The sequence below is a fragment of the Xiphophorus maculatus genome, chromosome 12 (genome assembly GCF_002775205.1).
Source record: "Xiphophorus maculatus strain JP 163 A chromosome 12, X_maculatus-5.0-male, whole genome shotgun sequence".
Classification (NCBI taxonomy): Eukaryota; Metazoa; Chordata; class Actinopteri; order Cyprinodontiformes; family Poeciliidae; genus Xiphophorus; species Xiphophorus maculatus.
In genome coordinates this window covers 24,062,172-24,086,085 of record NC_036454.1, presented here as the reverse complement: position 1 = coordinate 24,086,085, position 23,914 = coordinate 24,062,172, and the positions used below count along the sequence as shown (strand labels likewise).

The 23,914-nt window shown below is 39.9% G+C and overlaps 2 protein-coding genes across 3 annotated transcripts in view; both read right to left on the bottom strand.

Annotated features, from left to right (window-relative positions):
• LOC102221482 (protein turtle homolog A-like) overlaps positions 1-18,428 on the bottom strand; it is a 30,674-nt gene extending 12,246 nt beyond the window's left edge. For both annotated transcript variants that reach the window (XM_014470737.2, XM_023344179.1), the window contains exons 1-3: positions 17,919-18,428; positions 11,483-11,566; positions 8,654-8,860 (exon numbers count right to left, since the gene is read on the bottom strand). In XM_014470737.2, coding sequence (XP_014326223.1) covers positions 8,654-8,860; positions 11,483-11,531 — 256 coding nt within the window. In that variant the 5' untranslated portion in view covers positions 11,532-11,566; positions 17,919-18,428. The remainder of the gene's footprint in view (positions 1-8,653; positions 8,861-11,482; positions 11,567-17,918) is intronic.
• Positions 18,429-21,541: 3,113 nt separating this feature from the next.
• On the bottom strand, positions 21,542-23,914 carry LOC102236919 (transmembrane protein 230-like). Its single transcript, XM_005804349.3, has 3 exons — positions 23,575-23,914; positions 22,232-22,354; positions 21,542-22,136 (listed from the first exon to the last, which is right to left on the bottom strand). The coding sequence occupies exons 1-3, from the start codon at positions 23,665-23,667 to the stop codon at positions 21,996-21,998; spliced, it is 357 nt and encodes a 118-aa protein (XP_005804406.1). The 5' UTR covers positions 23,668-23,914; the 3' UTR covers positions 21,542-21,995.

Here is a 23,914-nt window from a genome sequence, read left to right as displayed (position 1 = left end):
TCTCTAACATGTTTCCTTGCAGGACTGCACTGCATTTAGATCATCCACCTTCCCATCCGCAAAGCATGCCACACTTTTTCCATTCATTTCAATTACTTTGGGATACTAATCTGGGTTGGAGCAGAATCCCAATGAAAATACTGAGAAGTTTGTAGTTGCACAATGACAAAAGAAGAGATACGATTGCACAGCACTGAGGATTGGTTTTCTTATGTCTTCTTTTACCCAGAAATGAGCTCAGTGTGAGTCATTTTCAAGAGAGATGTCTCGGCTAAAAGTTTTACAAGAAACCGAAGCTCCTCATATAACAATGAACAACCCTTCACTCCCTCATTCCCTGGCTTCATCCCAAAAGTCAAGGTAGGCTGGCTTTGTGAGGATGCAAGCAATCTATCTTGAGAGGAAACTTTAATTTTCTACAGTGTTATATACTGACCTCTTCATTAAGCAAACAACACTAACAATAATTAGTTCAAGTATTTTGTAATATCTCTTACAACACTGACTCCAGTTGGTTTAAAATAAATCTGAATGCTTTCCAGTAACGTTCATGCATAATGAATTTATGTAGCCATCGTGCACCGCAGTGAAAATGATTGAGCTTTAACATGTTGGCTAAGTCTCCTGACTCTAGCTCAGATGATGAGAAGTCAGGGGCCCTGAGGTGGAGTGCAAACACATGAATCACTACAGCGATGGTTAAAATGATATGTAAGATGACAGATGAAGACGGTGTCCTGTCATTTAGGGTTTGGGCGGCTTAGCGGAGAGCTACAGTTAGCAAGCCAGAAATTCTTGAATGTGTTTTATTAAAGAACTTCGATAAAAAACGTATGCATATGACTCATTTTTATTTTGGATTCAGGAGTGCTGGGCTAAAAATGTAAATCTAAGACAATGCATGGGAGAAATGAGTCACTTGTTTTGTTCATTGGGGGGTAAAGGATAGAAATGCACAAGTAGAAGCATGGCAGATGCACACTGCACTTGTGTGAGCGCATGCTCAGACACAGATGGACCATGCACGAGCGTTTCTACCACACACCCCCAATGCCCCGCTTCCTCCGCTCCTCTCTGTAGTTCTTACAACTCCTTGTCAAGCTTTGAAACTTGATATGCTAGTTGCCTGGTGACTGCAGCCTGGCTTTCAGGGTACACCCCCTCCTTTTATTCTGTCTCTCAATGAACTCTTTTTTTTTTTTGGCCCTTCAATCTGAGGGCTTTAAATGACTGGAGGATGCGGGCAGGGGGGAAAACACACACGATGCTCATACCAGACGCTGCCAGAGCAGTTTGAAAGTAAACACGGAAATGTGAAGGAGTTCCCACCGACCCGCTCTCCTTCCTGGAGTTTGCAGGTTAGGCCGATTGTGCATCGATAAACTTTGGAAAATGTTTCAGAATCACATCCACGCAAAATCAAATAAATGCATTGCTAAGACAGTCATTACATTTAACTTTTTCAAAAAATGTTTTTATATAAATCACAAATTTTAATGTATTTTGCAAAACTGACACAAATTCGCATATAATTGAGAAGAGGAAGGAGAACGGTTTTTGGCTTTTATTGTCTTATTTACAAATGAAACTGAAAAAAGAGTGATGTGAATTTCTCTTCAGGGTCAATGCTTTGTAGAACCGCTGCCGTTACAGCTTCAGGTTTGTTGGTTTACGTCTCAGCTAATTCTTTTTGAATACCTTGAAATTTTTGCAAATTCCTTTTTTGCAAAGTACCTCAAGCTCAGTAAGATTGAAAAGCAAACTTCTAACCCTAGCAACACGTTTACTTCCAGGATTCCTTCATTTTTTGCTCCACTTAACTTTGAATAAAATCTGAAACACTGTGGCTTGTGAAAAACTGCAAACATTACTTGTTTACGCTTTCTTTCATCTGTGGTTTTCTTCTTGACACTCTTCCATAACCACATAGATGTGTGCATTTCATGACCATTAGCTGTCCTGCTGGAAGATTTCTGTGGATTTCTGCAGCTCTGCCAGAGCTGCTGTGTTTCTTCATGATGCTGTTTGTTCACTAATGTTCCCGAACAAACCTCTGAGGCCTTTGTAGAACAGCTACACGTTAATTAGGTGACTTCTGAAAGAAAGTGATGCATTAATTTTTATTTAGGGATATCAGACTAAAAGGGGGCCGAATGCAAAATAATAAAAAAAAATTGCTTCACTTAATCTTAAACAGTCTTCTATAACCTGCAACCTTAAGCAGCATTAACATTATTTAGAATCTGACTATTCAACACATCTTTTCCTTCCAGACAAGAAGACCCTTTGATTAATGCCTGAAAGCTTTGCATTTTATTTGCCTATGTGTACGGCCTTAAGACGGGTTGAAACACACACAGAGAGTGAAGACAGACAATAGGTAACAATTAACCCTGCATTCCTGTCGGGGTAGTTGCTGTGCTTAATAGTTGGGTTTAATGATTGACGGACCTCCTGAAAGACGGACAAGCACTTGATGGGAGCGGCGCTCTCTTTAGAGGATCTATAAAACGAATGCCATTGGTTTCAGGTCAGCATCTTTCAAACAGCTGGGCAGGGTTGGGAGAGCAGGGGGGAAATGTGCGGGGAGATGATAACAGGTATCGGGATAACTTTAGATGGTTTCCTCTAATCGTGCCATGAGGGATCCTCCCACAGCTGCACATTTCCTCTGCAACCTTTTCTCAACCGATGTGGAATTTATCGCCCACTTCTGTGCGCAAGAGTGGAGCTGCTCATTGTGGGGATCGCTAAAATGCAGCCGGTGGAAATCCCTACGATGCCACAGGGCCCTGGAGCACGTGAGTGTGGGTGTGTGTACATGTTGCTTTTCAAAAACCGGAGAGTGCCCTGCCCCCTGAAGCCTGGCTTCACTGTCCAACCCTGTCTTAACCCTCTCCCGTATCCTCCCCCATGTCCGTCACTACAAAGAGACGACAACCTCCCTCCCCAGCTCCACCCCGTCATTCCTCGTGCTCTCAGGTTACCATAGTGATGAGACCGAGGAAAGCCCGGGCTGTAGGTTTAGATTTAAATTCAGTTGCTGTAGAAACACGACACGGCCAAACATGGGCAGGGGGCGGGTCAATCGTGCATGGCTGAGGGAGAGCAGGGGGGTTCTACTGTCAAAGATTTGAAAAATTACAAGCGGTGAAAAAACATTGCATTGGATGAAAATCCAGACCCCAAGAGACGGAGAGGGGAGAATGAAAGAAATAATGAACAACAGAGAAAGGAGACTTTCCCTTTCACCCTGCGGGCAGACAAAACAACCAGGCTGTGTGACAAATGGCGCTTTATCCAAATTTGAATGTTGCGTGTTGGAATTAAAACCTAAGATGGCACTTGGCAGGTGTTCTGCCCTGTCAGACGCTAAAAATAAGGTTGCTCATCTCTTCGGCGATACGACTGGACACAAGTGTGGAAAAATGGGAAACCAATGGCATACAAACAACCCTTCACGTGTCTGAATCGGAGAAGAACTGAGGAAGAGGTTATGGAGAGGTTACTCAAATTATGTGCATCGATAATCCACTGAAACCAATGAGACATTGACCTTCTTGACCCCCGAGCTCCAGCAGACACATTCATCACCCCCCGCCCTACACTAACACAAAGTCCACCTTCAAGAGACAAACGCCATTAAGCTCTATGGAGAACAGAGCAATTGGTTGAAACAATAGCCACTGCTCCATCTCCACCTCCGCCTTGATATTCCTTTTTTCTTTCTTCGTCCAGTCGCAATCACATGACAGATCCGCTCCACGTTAAAAATGAGTCCTTGTTTCCAACAGGTTGAGCTGCAGTGCAGCCAAGGGTAGAAAATGGAAACGCTAATCCCACCAGCGCTGTTTGAACTCTAAGACGCAGCCTCTTCATATTAGCGAGTTAGGTTCTCACCCGGTGGGTGGTGGGCCGGCAGCCACTCGGCTTTTAGAGCGGAGCCGCTGCCGGCCGGCCATCGTCTCCATGATGTTATCTCTTCCTTCTTGGGTTTTTTTTCAAAGGACCCGAAGGTGAAACCCCTATAAGCCTTGATGCTTTGTGATTACACAGCTCTTGTTCTTTCAGCGTCTAAGCAGGAAAACTGTATTTCATCAGCTTACTGGAAACTGCAGCTTCAGTACAAATGTTTTCTTGTTTCATATTCATAAATAAAACAGGCGTAGCACTGCAGATTTCATACAATATGCTGACAGGGAAACCTTTGGAGGAAGGCAGTGCTTTTTTTGTTTTGTTTGGAGAAGCATCAGCTTTGCTTTTCTTTGTTCATCCACATGTGAGTAAGGGAGCTGGGGCAGTGGTGCATTGTGGGATGTGTTTTGATTTGAATACAATCATAAGTCTGGGTCCGGCCGCTGCCTCGGACAGCTCGCCCCCTCCCGTTCCCCCCAAATTTCTCTCTTCAATCCTCCTGTCCCACTAATCAGTTTAACCCTCTTATGAATAGCTCTTTGTCATGGGATAGATTACAGTTAACTCTGCCCCTCTCGCTGCGTCCAGCTCGTAGTTAGTGCGCTGGACGCAGCTTCACAAAGCTCATGTGCCCACATTTACTACAGTAACTCAACTTAATACAGGCATAAGCCCTTTAGGCACGGCCACAAAGCGTTTGATTTAATTTTCAAATCTTCACAAAGGAACTTCAGAGTTCAGTACACTTGAAGAGGTATATCAGCTTCTTCCCAGAGCAAAACATGAAGTTTGTTTGAGAATCAGGGAAAGATAACCTTGTGTTAATTATTACTATGTGTCTGGTCATTGTTTCCGTAGTTCAGATGGACAGACCTTAGATAAATGCTTATTCTTATTTTAATTTTAAAATAAGAATAATACGTTTTTCTAGTAAAATGTCATAATTTCCCAGATTTTGAGGTGCTGTCAGGCTTATTTGAAAAATTTAAGATATTTCTACAGTTGTAAACTTTTAATATAATATATAATATGGGATTTTAGACTCCATTCACATAAGGAAGTGTGATTTGTGTCACTAAAATGTATAGTAATTTTATCGTATTTTCATATTTTGAGGTATTTATTCACTCTTATTGAACAGAGGAGAAAATAGTAAAGTTGACGATACAAATGGTCTTGTTTTGTTAAATGTCATTATTTGCAATTTATCGACAATGACAAATCAAATCTCTTATTGCGATAAGAAATTTATTGTGATAAATGATAAATATGATAAATGCCCACCTGCCAAACAGATGAATGGATGTACAGGTTCTTATAAATGTACTGAACAGGATAGGCAAAAATATTTGAGATTACAAATGGGTTTTTTTTTCTTGCTTGACCAGACCGATGAAATACTTCAATCAAATTGCATCCTTTTGCCAAAACTCTGCAGGACATGAAGCCTGAAGCACTCGGGTCCCTGCGTCAGCCTGCTGCTCCAAGATTACAAAAATGAAGAACTTCGGTTTCAGTCTCTTATGCTTTTTATGTGTTGTTGTTAGCTGCACAATCACCTGGTCCAGAAAAACTGACATTCAGGTTTATGTTTCAATTTCCCCCCTTGCTTTTGAAGATAAAACACGCCCACATTTACATAAGCCTGGCTGTTTAACAATAAATTCCACAAAACTTTACTAGAAGGCGGGTGGTAAAAATTTTGCATTTGTCTGAACCAGTTGTCAACATTAAAGACTGTAAATGTTTCACTGACTCCTGCACGTGTGTGAAAAACACAGGCTCTGACTTTCCCGGGGTTTCACAAGTCACACTGCGAGTGTGAGGGCGGCCCGCTGAGATCTGGGGGTTTGCCCATTGTCGTCCTAACCTCGGGTCAGGGCCCCCCGCTCACAGTCTCTGCTGATTTTCTTCACAACACAGGAGACATTTGATCTAGCCCTGCGACAGTAAACCATCCTGACACTGCCAGACTCAAACACATTGTCTGGACAGATACAACTAAAGCCTGCTATTGCAAGAGTGTCAGTCACAGTTTGGTCTGGCTGTTTCCTCTTAGCTGTGAGCTGACTAATGTTTAGCCCTGCAGGGCATTGCCGAGAGTGGGAAACGGGCCACGGTGAAATATGAAGCATTCTCTGAGAGCTGGACAGGTTTGTGTTTAATGGTTTCTATGGCTGGAGTGGGGACACTCCTTGAGCACACACAGCACTATCTCAAGCGCACCTGATATTATATCAAAAACAGCTGCTTTAATGGACGGAAACAAGCACCACGGATGCCACACGCTGAGATTCTTTTCATCTCCGCTGATAAAAATGGTTAATAGCGTAAACGACCTTGGGACATAGCAGCAGGCTGAGGACACACAGCATCTGACATCATTTGCAATGCAATGAGAACAGCAGAAAAACTAGGAGCATAATCTACTTTAACAGTGAAAGCTTTTTAGTTTTAAACATCTCTAGCTGCTGTCTTGCAAAGGTAGGGATTCTCCTTTAACTTTTCACATTTTGTCACATACTGGTCCAATACTTAATGTATTTTATTGGGACTTTATAAGATAGGCACATAATTGTGGTGTGGAAAGTGTGCTGGATATTTGTATCCAACTCCTTTTTCTCTTTTACACCTAAGAAAAATCTAGGAATGCTTACTGACTTCAAAAGTTAAACAAATAATAAACTGAGTTCACCTGTGTTTTTTTAATCTCAGTATAAGTCCAGGCGTTGTGTGAAGAGTAGAGGTTTGTTAGAAAACCTTAGTGAACAAACAGCATCATGAAAACACAGGAACACAGCAGACACGTCAAACAGAAAGATGTGAAGAATGTTAAAGCAGGGATTTGGTTATAAAGCAACATCGCAAGCTTTAAACACCTAATGGAGCAACTTTCTGTCCAACATCCAATCCATCTGTGAGGACGCTTTACAGGGAAATGGAGACAGGTCAGAGTTGACTGGAAAGGGGCTGAACTATGTACAAGGTAATGCTGGAAGAAAACAAGAAAAGAGGCAGCAAAACATTTCAGATTGGGATGGAGGTTCACCAAACTTATAACCAGAGCGAATAATCAATGGTTTTTAGATCAAAGCATGTTCAAGTATTAGAATGGTTCCAGACCTAAATCCAGTAGAGCATCTTTCCATAAAATGTCACAAGGGTTGTCTTATTTGGTCAAGAAGAAAGAGAAACAATGTCAGTGTTCAGAGCTGCAAAGCTGACGGAGACTTGGACTAAAAGACTTGCAGCTGTAATCACAGCAGAAAGTGACTCTACAAAATTTTAACTGCGGGTGCTGAACACAGTACATGTTTAGATTTTTATTTGTAATAAATTTTGAAACTATGTATCTTTTTTTTTTACAAGAAGCTGCAACTATCACATAAAATCCCTTTGAAATGAATTAAAAGTTTCACAAGACAAAATATAAAAGCGGTAGGACTAGATACAGAAGTATTTAGTTTAACTGGTAGAATCCGATCTGTTAACAAAGGAAGTGAACAGTAGCACAGCTCCTCCATTATTCATAGCTCTTTTTTCTGATCCTTTATGGGTTGATCTTGATCTTCAGCTTGACGCTCCCCCGCATTTCCTCTTGTGTCTTCGGACAGGCTAACGCAAAGATCGGGAAACGTTTGGCGACCTGACCCTGTCTCGGCGTCAAATCTAAAATCCCAAAACATTTTAATTTGAGGGAAGCATACATTAGACCCGCAGCACTGACACGCTTGACATGCTGCCATCTGCCCCCAGTGGGAGGGGAAATATGAGGATCTGAGGCAGACAGAGGCAAAACCCACACCAGACAAAAAAAACACACACACAAAGGATGAATATGGGAAAACAAGAAAACACCTAGTTTTTTACACTACAATTCACCTCTGCAGTGTTGCTGACGTTACTATGGGTGCACATGCATGAGATAACAACTAAGGCTGCATAAGCAGCAGCTAAAACGACGCGTTACAGTCACCTGATGGCTGGAAGCGTGTTCCAAGTGACAGTGAGGTCCCTCAGGTATTTCACATGTTTCTCTGCACACCCACGCAACAAATGAGCTGGGATGTTTGGAAACTTTCTACTTTTTGGTGACCCAGTTGGGACAGTACAGGATTTGGGGTGCCCCAGTGGTCTTGTCGGCTTTGGAAGCGCAACGGGAGGTTGTGATACCCCTCTTTTGTCTTTTGGGCTCTGGCAGACAATGATGGGATTATAGGGCTTCCAGCAAGGAAAAACTCCCATTATTCCCAATGCTTCATGCATCCTCCTTCCAGCACAACAATCTCCTCTTACTGGGTCACCCTTCAGCATACTAATAAAACACTGTCAGCTCACAACCAAGCCCCCACCTACACTCCTAATCCCCCAGTGAGCAGCGTTCCTGGTATGCCCCTTCCTCCTTTCTCATCTCCACTCCACCCCTCTTTAACTGTCGCTCATTCTCACCCTTCCCCTCTGCGCTGCTGTACAAGTGCATGCCGAAAACACAGACTGAACACCTGTAATTACAGTGCTTTGCGTGGATTATCTATTTGGGGTAGGGTTTGAACCCAACATCTCCTCCCCAAGTCGTTATTAATACCAGTGTAGCCTCCTTATGACTTCCTTTGTTCTTAAAAGATGAAGGAAAGTTTTGTTACCAAATAAATCTGTTATCTGGGGGGGATCATGGTTTCTTGAGCTACGGAAGCCAGACGCTTGTTCTTCAAAGAGGAATTTGTGTTGCTTTTCTTACCTTTGTAGTTAGGATGAACACGAGGAGCGTACACTCCGAATTTAATGAGAACAGGTACATTGTAGCCAAGGCGCACCCACTCCACAACGTGTAAGGGAAAGAGGTTCGGGGTGGTGGCTTCTTTGGACGATGGAGTCAGACTGCAGTCCAGTTCTGCAGAGTCACCCTCTCTGGCATGGACCAGCGATGCCAAACCCTGAGACACACCTGGAGAGACGATGATATATCATCAGCGCAAAGGCCTGGGTGGATCTGTGCAGACAGCGCAAGAGGCAATAAACAAGGAACGGGCAAATTACAGATGCTCCTTTTCAAGGATGCTACAGCCTCAAATAGAGCCGGATCACATGCTCTGAAATTTTGGAGATTGCTTTGGGGAATTTTGTTTATGCGAAAGCTGTTAAGGAAGAATGGATCGATTTTACTGAGAAACTTTAACCACAAAGTATAGAAAAGTTTAAAAATGACTTCATAAAACACCTAACTTTTCCAAGTAGTGGATTACAGTCGTTTTAACATAATCAAGGGAAAAGAGCCGGAGTGATCAGAGTTTTCTCAGGTTGAGTAGTGGCCTTTCCTCTGCTGCACACTGCCAGTCTGCAGGCTGAAAGAACACATCTTTCAGCCATTTGGAAATATTTCAGGTTGTGCAAAACACAAACACTAATATTAAATTTAGTGGGTACTTATTTTATATTCTTCTCCATGCATTGAAATCCAAATATTAACAAAAAATGTAACAAATAATATTGTAAAAGATGTACTTATCAATGGGCCAGTGATTTCATACGACCACTTTTCATTTGACTGGCTCTGATCTGTATTCTAAATCAAATACTGAAAATCTGATTTAATAAATACGGCCAAACTAACAACTTTCAACAAACTCATGAACAAACCAGATGTGCTTTGATTATTTGATTTTTCCATTTCATCTGTCAAATTCAGAGCAGTCAGAACTGAAAACTGGAAATCCATGCTGGTCAGTAAGAAACCTGGTTGTAGCAACTGAAATAATATGTTTTATTTATTATTTTACCAAAAGTGTGAATTACTGCTGGTTTTCTGCTTTAAATAAAAGCAATTATACTATGCAACATTTTTGAATAAATGCTACAGGCTTCATACCTCACCAGCCCATGCCTACAGAAAAGTCAATAAGAGGTTATAAAAACGGGTTATAAAAAATAACATCATAACTGATTCTGGCAGAAACCGGTCACAGATCAGCTCCTGAGTTTGACTTTCCCCGACTGCTAAAAGCCGGGCCATTACAGGGCATTCACAACAATCATGTGGGCATTTGGCAAAAAAGATTGAGTAGCTGCAATCCCATTAGTGACACCTGGAGCAAGAAGCAGTCCTTCCACCTCCTTTATCTCCCTCGCTGTCATGTGCTAACATGGGTGTGTGCTCAACTGGGTGCCAGTGTTTGCTCCACTACTCATCTGGCCTGGTGATTACTTTAATCTCAAAGGGAGGGAAAGAGGAGGAGGGGTGAGGCTCTGATGCAGCAGGAGCCTCTGTGTTTGGTCCAGCCAACCTCTCACCACCCCCTGGGGTATACACATGGTGTGTGGAACCAGCACGATCAATCCCACCACCCACCACCCCCCTTCTACAAACACAAGCACGCACACAAGGACGTGTGCCTGGGGTCTGGAGTTTGAGGGGGGGTAGCATAAATCCAGGATTGATCTAAATCCGCACCCAGAGATATATTGTTTAAGTTGGATTTTGTCCCCATTCTCTCTTGTCCACTCATGTCTGAGCTGCGACCCCGCCTCTTCACTCTCTCCCCGACATGAAGCAGTGCCGATAAACCATGTTGTACATGTGGAGCGTCTGCGTCCAGCTGATCAACAACATCCACTCACTGCTTCTCAAAGCTTCACCAGATGCTTGTTGATCCTAAGTAACAGTGTTGGCGAGGGATGCCTGCTTGTATAAAGGTATGCCAAAGCTAGTGCTACAAAAGAATTACGCAAACTAGAACATTTAATAATATCACTGTTGAATACTATGGTGACAAAATCAATTGACGTTAACTTGTGGAACATATTTTTCTCACTTTAATAATAGTATAATAATACAAGAACGCATTCTCAAAGAGCAATAAACTTTAAATTATAGTGAATTTAAAGTTGGATATTTAAACTGGAGGACATTTTAAATATCCATACTAAATACACTTAACAACGGAAACTACAAATAATGAATTATAGAGTCTCTGTAAACAAAACTGTCCTAGTTGGAGTGCTGCTGTGTGAGATACATGTGAGATCCATGTATGGAGACCTTAGTCCTCCAAGCGGTCGTCATGGGTTCAAGTCCCAGCCCGATGACCTTTGCCGGTCATCTTGTAACCCATATTCCTGTCTAATCACTTTAAAATAAAGGCCACTAGTGCCAAGAAATTATTTTTAAAAATTGGCTAGTTGAGAACAAAACATCAGACTGAAGACTTTTGTCATACAATTATTGTCAGAAAAAGAGAGAGAAGAAAGAAAAATGATAAATCTTCCACGTGGACATCATTGAGCTTGTTTTAATTTATCATGTGATTATTAATTTAAAGCTTATTGTGACAGGCCTAATTGTGTAACACAATTCTCATCAGAAAATGTCTAACTATTCATATGTATTCTATATATATATATATATATATAAGTTTTGTTTAGCTTACACAAATACAGATTTCTGCTAGGGGTTAATTATTACCTTTTTCAGCTAACCCTTGAAAAGGACAATGCCATCAAGAAAGAAATTCAACATGAAAATGCATTAATAATGAATGCAGCTAATCCATATTTGCATTAGCATACTTACTTAGCAGACAGATGGCTACAGCCTGAAGCCACCGTCTCTCCAGTCCCATGGCCGTCCGTCACTCTCCTCCACACATCTTGCAGTCTGAAAAATAAGACCGTACATCCTTTTTACCCTTCATCAGAAAGACAGAAAGACTGACAGAATCCCCGCTGCATGGGGGCATCCCTCAAACATCCCCCTTCTCAGACACATGTAATCCCTGGAGTTTATGTCCGCACATTATCCAAGCCAAACACCATATTCCAGATGTGCTTTGGTTGATGAATAAGTGTATTCTTTGAAAACATAATCTGATTTTATGTTGGATTTAAGGCAAACTGAGCCAATCCAATGAGAGCTTCTCAAAACAACCAGTAAAACCCGCCTAGACTTTGCATCCTGTGGACGTTTAGGACTTAAGCGTGCTTGTTAGCGATGAGGAAGACCTCTTTAAGGTCAGATTAACCTGTTGCTTGGGTTTGGTCCAGCACATTCATGAGGTCTTGCCTGAATCTAAATGGGTCAACAGCAGTAGGCAGCAGAAAGGAACAACACTGAAAGCTAGAGGTGGGCAATATGAATTTGCAATGTTATCACAATATTTTGTGGTAGTTCTGTGACAGTAATAAAAGTGACCAAAAGAGCTATTTATTACTTCTTTTTCAGGCAACTGTATGGTTGTGACTGCATGATAGCAATCACAAATACGTATGCTGCCAAAAAAACATACAATTTATGCTTCTTTCGGACACCAGCCATAAAGAAGTGTGATTTATAATACTACCGGTAATCTGCAAACAAAAACTGCAATAATCATATTTTGTAATTTATTGAAGACACTCTCATTGCACATCCACAGTGGAGAAAATACTAAAATTAACAATCCACACAATACGGACAGTTCTGAGAGCTAAACATTAATTGGGATTTATTGTGACAACAATGAATCAAAGTTCTTCTGCTAAGAAATGTATCAGGAAAAAAAGAAATTTAAATGTCCTACTGAAAGGTAAGTCTCACAATTCCAAATGTTACCTTATTGCTAATGCTTAAGCAGCAAAAACAGATTTCTGTTGGACGACGAGCTTTACTTAGATTAACATTAAGACAGCACAAACAGCAGAATCATGTAAGATTCATCTAAAGACTAAATCCACAAATGACCCAAATGAGTCTTTCAAGAAAAAACAAACTCCAGATTTTGATCTCCTAATTAGTCTGACAAACATGACTCCACTTGAAGAAGTGGAAAAGTGGCTCCTCTGCCTACTTCAAATTGGATTAGAGACTCGTTAAAGTTGCTGCCCTCCAAGCATAAAGGAAGCCCTTCCACCCTTCCCGCAATTCACTTCATTCAGTACACTTACCATAAGCGCATTGCTTAAAGTTCATTTGAGTAACTTCAGAAGGCGGCTGTGCTTAGAAAAGAGGTGAGACACATGCTAGGTGATGATGCAGCCGCAGATAGACCGTACAAATGCAAACCAACTCCATGATCCGCTGGAGACATTTAATCGCTTCGGAGCGCTTAAGCAAACAAACAGCTCAGAATAGCAAAGCAGAAACATGAACTTCACAATATTCTACTGGCTTTCTTGTTTAGAAGAACCTTAGAGTCAGTCAGGCATCACGGTGAAATGCAAAAGCGCAGGGTTCCTTTCAACAGCCCTCTGTTTGCCCTCTGGGATGTTGAAATAAGCGCCGCTCTCAATGGATTCAGAAGATAAACAACAAATCTGTGCAGTCCAAATTGTTTATGTGTCACCTCCAGCAGGCAACAAACTGATGGATGTGATTGCACTTTACGGCATCGTCCTTCCTTTTGCCTTCTCACTTCTTTTTTTTTTAACAGAATGAGATATACAGCAAATTCCCATCATACAGTGTTTCTCCAATTTAAGCTTACATCTAGACCTCAAATATCATTTATCAATCTCAAATCAGCTTTACCTTTGCTCCAGTAAACTGAAATAGGCTTCAGCACCAGGAAGTACTATGTGACAGTCTTGTGCAGACAGACAAGGAAAGACTGGAATGGGGGCAGAGGGGGTTTCTGTCTGCAGGTGCGGTATTAGACAGAGACAAGCAGGTTATTTCCTCATGCAGCAGAGCAGAGCCATTTAATTGGCATGTGCACTCTGAGGGCCTCTGAAGGAGGATAGATATTAAATTCAGAGTGAATGCATAAAATGATACAATGTAACACACATAGTGCCTGGAAAAGGTATTCAGGGCACAACTGTAAAGTAAGAAGACAACATACATATGGTTTATTTGACAAAAAGAAAACCCTGAAAACTGAGTTTCGTATCTAGCTCCCCGCATCAATATTTTGAAGAAATCCCCCTTTCAAAGCAGTTACAGCTTTACATGACAAGGATACTGAGATTTTGGCCATTCTTCAAGCAAAATAACTAAAGCTCAGTCGGACTGGATGGAAACTGTCAGATTCTCAACTGAATTTAGGTCTGGACTTTGACTGGATAATACTAAAACATAAATACATTTTGATCTTAATCATTGCAGCGCTGGTTGTGTTTATAGTGTTGTTGTCCTGGTGGGAGGTGAATTTGCTCCCCACTTTTGAAGTTTCTAAAAGGTTTTTCTTCTAGTTTTTCCCTCCTAGCTCCACCCGTCGTCCCATGAATTCTGACTACATTCCCAGCCCCTGTTGTAGAAACACATTCCCAAAGCATGATGTTGCACTTGGTAAAACCAGTCTCTTGTTCTGTGCTACAGAAGGTCTGGACTCTTAGTTATTGAGAAACGACTGTTTGCTGGAAGAGTGGACTGTGATGAGGTTTTAAATTTTACCCAGTTGCTAACGTTTGCCCGTGATGCATGTAACGCACCAGTTTGATGGTATGAAGCTTAGCCAAAATTGCCTGCACTAAAACCGCCCTCCACTGCCAATGCGAACGAGGCAGCTGTTAAAGTTTATTCAATATTTGAAAGCGTGGCCATTGCTAAAACTACAGGCAGACTACAATTTAAAAACAGCGCAAAAAATTGACGTCATTAGTCACAACTTCTCCTTCTGTTCCCTGACTGGCCAGGTTGAAATTCTAGATTTGAATCGCGCAGAATTGCGGAGAAAGGCAATGGCCATGCTAATGACGTTGCCACCACCAGGCAATATGAATACTTTTGAAAAAAAAAACAAAAAACTGTAAATGTTAAACACCTCAGCAGCAGATATTTCAAACTAAAGCATGCATGTTGACAATATGCAATGGTGCTGTGTTCCTCTGGATTTCACTGACACAAATTGCTTTGGATCTCGGCATGACTTAGCCTTCTGGACGGTACATTTGTAACACCCAGTCTAATCCTGGCCTCCTGTTTCGAGTGTTAATAGTTTAACTGAATTAGAGATCAAACTGTTGAGACACATCAAGGACATGCTTTCATGTAGCAGTGCAGTGATCAATCCCTGCTATATCAAGTCACAAAGGTCTGCCCACGGGAGGGGGGTCCAGACTTTCTTCTAGTGGAGACCGCATGGATTGTTTACCAGCTGGGCAGCTTTAATACGATGTTCAGGCTCGGACGTGGAGGACACGTGACACTTGAACTGACTGGTCATAACAGACTTTCCCTGCTGAAATGCAGCAAGAAGCACGTCGGTAAACATTTGCAGATGTGTAGATAGATAAATGCTCTGTCCTTGGCTATGCAGGTGTTTTAGATTAAATGTTGGGAGTCTCCCAAAAACAAGAGCTCTATATTTCCATAATATATCGGTTTCTGTATTGTCAGTTTGACCTTATGTGTGTGAGAGAGTATGCCTTATCCCTCAGTACCTAAGCAGGCCCATCAGTGATGCTTGTGACAGATACAGGCCTGATAAGCAGTAGTATTACTCTCTTAGTAATCCCTCCTAATCCTGACAGGCCGTGGCCTTTGTACAAACCTGTGTCGTGCCGCAACTACAAGTGTTACTCGAGCAGAAACTCTGACCGGCCAACCAAAGATTTGTAACGGGCAAAACACAGTTATTAACACGACTGGTCCCAAAACTCTGGAACCAGTCGGCAGACTGGAGCAGTCAATGCATGGATTTTGTTCCTGGCAACGCAACCTAGTTTGGAAAATCCATTGATGCTTATTTGAACAAAATGGGAAATTAGCTGAGTAGACAACGAGCACGAGAGGGGAGTCCCCGCATCCCAGGGAAAACCCACTGTATATGGATTACCAGTGATCACCAATACGCTAACATATGGCACTACAAGGTTTAGCAATAATTACTGGCAGAGTGTTTCCAAATTCCTCACTTCCAGTCAGTCTGTCTCTTGCATTCAGGGTTTCCTGCGCACCTTCTGCAGGGACTGAATAATTCCTCACATTTCACAAATAAATTACCCATGTGCTTCATGCCTGAACAGACTGATTGAATTTTTTTTCTCTCCTGAGATGATCTACATTCATGTTTGGTAGCTGAGATACAGCAAAGCAAAGCAGCTCACATTGCCCTTTAAGTCCTGAGCTTTTGTCCTTCACCTCCTATAATTCTCAGAAGCAGGTTAGAGCCATAAAACTAAGCGAAGCCCTGAAGTCTGAGGTCATGAACTTTAGCACAGAATGCTGACGTATTGCACTGAATTTATTGAACACTGACACAAAGAGACTCATTTCTTTCACTATGGACAGCTCTTAATAGCGTGATGAAAGGGGCATTAATGGACAAGTCAATGCTGCAAAGCCACTGGATGGAGTTCCTTAGATAAAACTTTTTAATCAACTAACTGTGATTGCACGGCAACATAACAAGGATAATATTGTACCTTATATTTATTTCAATCTGATTACATGATTGCATCGTATTGAAATTAACTGGATTTGGATCTATACCAGCATGGACCAGTATGTGATTATAATGTATAACCTTTAGAAAAATAATGGTATTCATGCAAAACTTTCAAAGAAAAATTGATTCATGCTTTTGTTTAGAAGGAAAAAATAAAAGTGATTCCTATTGATCCCAGAAGAATATGGATTATGAGGTATGCAAGATATATTGGTATCAACATCGGTATTGGCCCATGTTAGTCATTTCTTAACACATCGGCCTGATAAGGAAAACTTGGACAATATTAACCACCAATGTTTAAAGAGCTTTTTAGAACCTCAGTATACTTCAATGCCAGTAACCAACTAATTTCTAGACCTTTAGAACTGGATAGGAACTGGATCCATTTGTCTTGAAAAGAATAAAGGATGACATCTGTTGTAATTTGAAGCTAGAGAAATTAATTGACTGTAGGTACTCTCTTGCTGGATCAAGCATGAATGCATTTCTTCATTTATTTCTATGTGCTCTGCCTTATTCAGCTCATAAATGAGACATCTCTAAGAACAACAGGTCAGCCTGTCCACAGCTGAACCTCTGGTCATGTAATCTTCATATTTAAACAATGCCAGATACGGGATTAACTATTGAGGCTTTCTAGACGACAAGCATTAGAAACATCACTGTGTAAAGCAACACCTGAGCTCCTCACGTGCACAGGCTTTAAGCACCTCCAGGGATTGGATGATACCGTGTTTAACACTGATTCCAAATGAAAAACAGGTTCTTGCTGTTTTGTGTAAATAATTCAGGGGCTTTTCCAAACCCGTGAACTACAACTGTTATAAACAGCAAAGATACGATGCTTTCCACAGGGGGTTCATTTTTAGAAGAACATACATGTTAAAACTTACTATGAAATTGTCAAAAACAATCAAAGACTTTTGCAACCAAGCTGATTTATAAGCTCAGATGCTTCTAGATTGGAACCTTATTAAGATGGGTTTCAAAATACATATTCATAACGAGACAACAGACCTCTGCAGGGATGCCTATTTCTCAATAAAGTGATCAGCAGGACAAGAACAGCTGCAGTCCTTTGTGTAAAACTGTTACAACTAGCTTTTGTCCAAAAGCCTGCATCGTCCAGAGGCAGCAGGCTGATAAAGTGGTGCGCTCAAACACCAAGCCACCAAGATCTTCTGCTAAACAAAACAGGTGCATCTTTTGTGTTACTCTGGGACTCTAAAGCCACACGAGAAGACGGGCTTTTAAAACAGTTTGCACATACATATGTACTGCTGTCAGTTTTTCCTTGTTTTAATCCAGGGAGCTGAGCTGCTGGTTTAAAGGGGCAATGCAGACAGTTAAACCTCTATAGAATGGTCTATCATGTAAAAAAAGACCCGCTCACACATTACAAGTAGTGCATGTGATACCCAAAACAACAACACATTTAAAATAAGGGATTGTGAGCATGGCTGTAACTGGGGGATATTTAAGCTGTGGAAAAGCTACAGTAGGATTAAGTGTGTGTAGAAATTAACATGCAACAAACAAAAGATCAGGGAAGTGCACATGATTTAAATGACTAAACAAAAGATGCTTCAAGTCTAAAGGATTATATTACTAGAGGATGTCTCAGCTCCACCTGCACCTTACCTTTCATGAGGCACTTCACTGAAAGTACAGTCTCTCAATCCATGGATGCGCTTTAAGATTTCTTGCAGACCAGTTTAAGTGTCCATTCCTTTATCGCCACGGATATTTGTGGTTAAAAACAAGCTCAGATCAAGAGGAACGGGGCGCAGGTAGACACATTTTTAACCTTTCAATCCGAGAAAAACTAAAACCATTTTAATCCCGCCTCTCCATGGTGATCGGACGTCCCGCAAACTTCTTTGCGTCTTCAGTTTTTAAAAAAAAAAACTGATATTAAAAAACATGCTACCTCATCCCATTTAAGTTAAGAGATGAACTTTCCCAGCAGCTAATTTCGTTACAGTATTCTCCTGGATCCAAACTTGCTCAAAGTGCTTTTAGTTGTTTAAATGAGAAGAAGCGACTTCCAGTCGACGTTGACCATCCAGCAGGCGCGGGACTCCTCCGCAGAGCACGCCGCAGGGTTAGTTAAAGCACTGCCGTGGTTTCTGTCCCCGCGGTGTCCCTCCTCTCATTAGCCTCATCCCTCCTTCTACTACGGTGGCTGTAAACACTTCCGTCAAGTTCCACACCGGTACAGCAAGGCACTTCCCGTTCAAACTTTCAAAATAAAGGTCAGCCCATATATATATATATATATATATATATATATATATATATATATATATATATATATATATATATATATATATACACACACCAGCACAAACCGAAAAACATATTCTGGCTAAATTCTGATTACAGCTAAGCTTTTAAACTTAAGTGACTATAATAGCTATTTCAGTCATAACTAAAAATGTTATGACTGACTACTTTTGATATTTTCTCATTTTCAAAGCTTAGCATTTTTAACCACTTAAAGTAAATAAAGAAACTATTAACATTTTGAGAATTTTAGCTGCTGACCCCATTATCCTTATCCTTAGCACAATGACCAGTACAATACCTTAAGACAAGCACCAATTAATCAGTTTTTCCTTGATGGTCATAGGAAGATCAAATAGTTGCAAAAATATATATATATATATTATTTAGTTTTTTTTATTAATTAAATGCAAATAATTGTTGCATTTTGAGAATTTGCAATAGATTCTGGCAATGACGATACAACATTAGATTATCATAAATTAAAACATTAACTGTCTGTTCGAGATTAGATAAAAAGATATAATCTACAACATGTTTGTTTTGTTTTTCCACAGCAGGCTATCGTTTCCCTTTTTGTTTTAGCTTCATAAACTGTTATGTGTACAATAACACATAACAGTTAATGTATTATCGTACACATAAACTGTACGATAATACATAACAGTTAATGTATTATCGTACACATAAACTGTACGATAACACATAACAGTTTATGTATTATCGTACACATAAACTGTACGATAACACATAAACTTGTTCTTGTTTTTGTTAACAAGATCAAAAAGCAATGTTTTTGTTCTTGTTAACCTTTCATACTGAATACTGCTTAAACAACCTTATTAACCCTCAATCTTGTGTAAAAAAAAAAAAAATTGACATAAAATAATATGTCAATTTTACAATTGAAATTCTATTGTAAAATGTTCTTTGGCCCAAATGCTCTACAAAATTGTTATTTATGGGCTCTTTTTGTACAGAGGCGAAGTGGGGTAAAATTATAGGGTGTTTTTACTGTGAAAATAAATGTGAATGTTTTTGGTTTTTTTTAATATCAGATTTAGTCATTCATTTTGGCCTGCCCTTACTTAGCAACGTCTAATTTTCATTTATGAAATAAAAGTCAATAGCACATAAAACAAGCTTAAGGTAAAATTTAGAGGACATTCTCTTGGTCAAAACTATGTTCCTAATAAGAGCACAAAAATGCACTTTTTTCGGAACGACGATAGAATGCTTTAATTTTGAAAGGACAAACATTTACTTCCGTTAATGCTCCCTCAGTCGCTGTAACTTGCCGAACCTGGCAATTTAGCGCCTCAAACAAAAGCGCCTTTCGGTGGGAAAGACTGGTGACTGTAACAAAAGGAAAACCCGCAGCCAGCGGACACGTTTCCTACAGCAGATGCAAACATACCCTTCACCCCCAGGGTCCATAAATACCCATCAATGAAACATTCCACAGAGTATCGATAAATTATATTGTCAAAGCTTCCTGTAACTAAGGTTTTCTGTAGAAAATAATAATATTACATAATTTTTATTGTCGTCTTTATGGTCGTAACAGTATTAGCATACTTTTCAAAAACCTAAGTTGCTAAAGTAAGTTAATTTTCAATTAAATGTACAGTAAAGTTTGATCAAAATGTTAGCTCTGAATTAGAACCGGTGAACCTAGCAAGACCTGGGCCTCTGCTATTCTGAAATACACGTATATGCAAAAAGATTGGATTATGACTCTTGTCTTGTATTTCCTTCTATTTTTACACAGCTATTAGTTAAATGCCATGGCTAATCTCGCACTTTAGTTTCAAACATTGTTCTATAATTTTGTTTTCCGTGACCCAAAGCTATGCATTCACAAACGTTTTCCATGATCTTACCTTAAAATCACTTCTGCAGCTCTGCCATGACAAGATGGTAAAGTTAGTCTTTGAAATATAATTAGACGCACATTGGGGCGTCGTTTACGTTATATTTAAACTGGCCAATCAGGAGCCGGAAATAGCACCACTAGGTGGCGGTAATTTGCCACAAACCAACCCTCCGATAATAACGACACGATAATAACGTTAATAATATTACAGTGATAATGTTAATATAATGATAATAATAAAATAATATTTATCATTACTATTATTATTATAACCTCAGACATGTCTTTCTCTTTGATACTGCATGTTGATGAGGAAAAAGTGCCTCACTGTGAAGCGATAAAACCTTTACCATCCTGTTGTTTCAATATTTTTTAAGTCTGGTTTATAAAAACTTAAAATGTATTAAAAACAAAACAAAGAAATCAAGCAAAAAACTTTTCAATTAAATAAAATTCAATGTTGCGGCTGCTGTTAATTCTTCGTTTCTCAATTTAGGATCACCTTGACTTTGTCTTATGCTGATTTTTAGACTACTGTAATATATCTGCAACACAAACTGGCACATAAAAATGCAGTAGAGTGCAGATGATTTATTAGGCAATATGGTTATTGCTCTCCTAAGAAACACAGTAGTCAATGGGGGAAAAAAACGAAAAAAAAAAAACAGCCTTTCTGTTGGAAAAAAGTTCCTGAGCTGATTTACGGAGAATAATCCGATCTGACTAATACCAGGTACGGTTGGTAACTGATCAAGGGGTGGCAATTAATAGCAGAGAAGCATCCTTGAATTATCCCTTCGGAGAGCAGCAGGTAGCCTCGCATCTGACGGGATTACAGAAGGAAAACCTTTACCAGCAACATCTTTGCATGATTTTGATGTCCTGCTGTGCAAAATGGGGTCGGCCTTTCATCAGGTTGCTTCAAAATCACGGATATTTATAGGTTGATAGCCGAGATCAGAAAGGGGAAAGGCTTGTAATTGCTTTAGTAGTGCCTCATTTGATAATGCTGAATCAGAGGGACCAGGTGCACCATATGGAGATCAAAGGATCAGAATTAATCACATAAAATCCTCCAAGGAAAAAAAACCCAACAAATCTGGAAAGTAGGCAGGCTTTAGCTGATAAACAGTAAGGATCATAGTGCAGGAAACTATTTTCTTGATCTTAAGTATACATAAGTAAATTACAGGCCAAACTATTGCACTGGGTACAACATTATGAATCACTTCTACTTTTAAAATCTGGACATTTGACACTCAAACTTTGAGAATAATAATTTTGGTTGGTTTCAGTTAATTATTATTTGCTATAAGGATAAACCACTTGAATCATAAAAAGGGCATTAAGCAAATGAATTGTTAAAAGAGCATTTTCATTATTTATTCAAATAAACACGTTCACAAACTAACTAGAAATTAAAATCTACACAAAGAACACTGATGTCCAGAAAAATGATTAAGCTATAAGCTGTTACTAGCTATTTTAAATTCAGTACAAGCGATACACGAATGCATGCAAGTGAAGTAAGACTGCCGCTGAGGTTTTAGTGTGGTTCAGTCATCAAAATCTGGGATGTCATCATAGGAGTACCCCGGATAGCCCTTTGATGCATAGTAAGCTATCCGTAAGTGGTAAATCCCAGGCAGGAAAACGATGATGCCGATGATCAGCACAGGCACCGTTCGGTCGGAGTTCTGAAACATGCAGTGATGTTTTATTAGGAAATGTTAACATAACACAGCACACAAACATAAGATAAAAAAAAGGTCTGCTTTTAGAAAGAACTCACAGTAACTCCAAAGTATCCAGCCAAAAGAAGAGCACCAATGATGATTAAAGTAGAGCCGATTAGAAAGAGCACTGAGGCGAGGGCGATCGCTTTGTATGGGACCTTGGGTGGGCTCCTTTTGAACTGCAGAGGAAGATAAATTAGTTATCAAAATCTGAAACAAAGAAGTTGTCCAAGTTTCAGACGACATACCAAGTGAGATAGTTATTGCCTAAAACATGAACTAGCTTAAAAGGCAATAGCAGTATCTGCACAAAGTCTAGAAAGAGTCTTTCAAGGTTTTAACTCTGTTGAAGCCAATGTTTGCTGCCATTATAACAATAACCAAACTAACAGAGTGAAGTTTTAGGGAATTAGTCTCACAAAATACTAATATCATGGGTCAATACGAAATTGAGGCTCCATGCACTGCTCTGACAGATTTATCATTCAACCCAAGCAGAACAACACACACATGAATAAGAAATTTTAAAATTAACTCATGTCATTTGAACTAAAGAAGGGGTTTTGGTGAGTTTGAAAATTCCTGGACAATGCAGTGTTTTTTAAGTATATATTTTTGTGGGTTGTTATTTACTGCATTAACGTCAAGGTGTCAAACAAACTTGCCAATCTTCCAGCTCCTGAAAAAGCTATACCATCATTCCAGCCAAAATGAAAGTTTTTGAAAAAGTTAGTTGACACTGTGTGCAGTATAGAAAATCTCAAACATCCATCCATCATCTACTTGCTTATCCTTGTAGGGTCACAGGCAGAGAATGACGGCTGAAAATCAAGTTCTTTTATTATTTTATTTATACCCTTAATAAACCAAGAGTTAAAATCAGAAATTTCTTTAAGAAAAGGTACCCAAGCAAGGTAGTAGAAACACTAATCAAATATATATTAAACAAATATATAATACACAACCATAAACAATAAAATAAAATAGAATGACATATAAAGATCAGTGACCTCTTGAGAAAAACGTCTGGATTTCCCCTTCACTTCCTTTTTTAATAATACTCTTGAAATCATTAATGGAGTATTTAGTTTATTACTGATATTTAACTTGACGTAAACAATGGTGCATTTTTTTCATTTTATCCATGGAAACGCAGATGTGCTTTTATAGTCTGTCAACATGGTGAAACGTGCACTACTGGATAGTATCGTTAAAGACTGCAAGTGATTTTTTTTTTTTTTTGCCTCAGTATCGGTCTGTTCCAGTTCTGCTCTTTCATATCTAAGTTATTAGACTATGCTGGTTGAATAAAGCAATTTAAAAGGCAGACATTCAACTCTAATGACTGAGTAGGACTGATCAGCAGCATTAAGCGGCAAATCTGACCTGTAGATCTTACCTGTAAATCAATGTAGCCGTCATCATCAGTGGCTAACCTGGAGTACCTAACTTTGTTAGGAGTATCGTGGGATACAATATTACGAGCTGGCATTTTCGTCTGCTTTTCGGGAGCTTGCCACAGTTTACTCTCGGCGTTCTTGAGGCAAACAAGCTACAATACAATTAACAGTGCGGCAGCCATGTTTTTTATGTTCACCTCACAAGCTATAATAGTTAAAGCAAAGTAAAATTTAATATTCTACAGTTAAGAGAGAGTGGCAAAAAATTTCTACAACGCCTTCTGCAGCAATATCGAGGTGTTGTTTAGGACCGTTGTCTTCCGTGTCGACGGCTTACAG

Coding starts and splice junctions, on each gene's coding strand:
- LOC102236919 (XM_005804349.3), bottom strand. CDS start 23,667: ATGCCAGCTCGTAATATTGTATCCCACGATACTCCTAACAAAGTTAGG. Junction 22,355..23,574: donor ACGGCTACATTGATTTACAG/GTAAGATCTACA, acceptor CTTCCTCTGCAG/TTCAAAAGGAGCCCACCCAA. Junction 22,137..22,231: donor CTGGATACTTTGGAGTTACT/GTGAGTTCTTTC, acceptor TGCATGTTTCAG/AACTCCGACCGAACGGTGCC.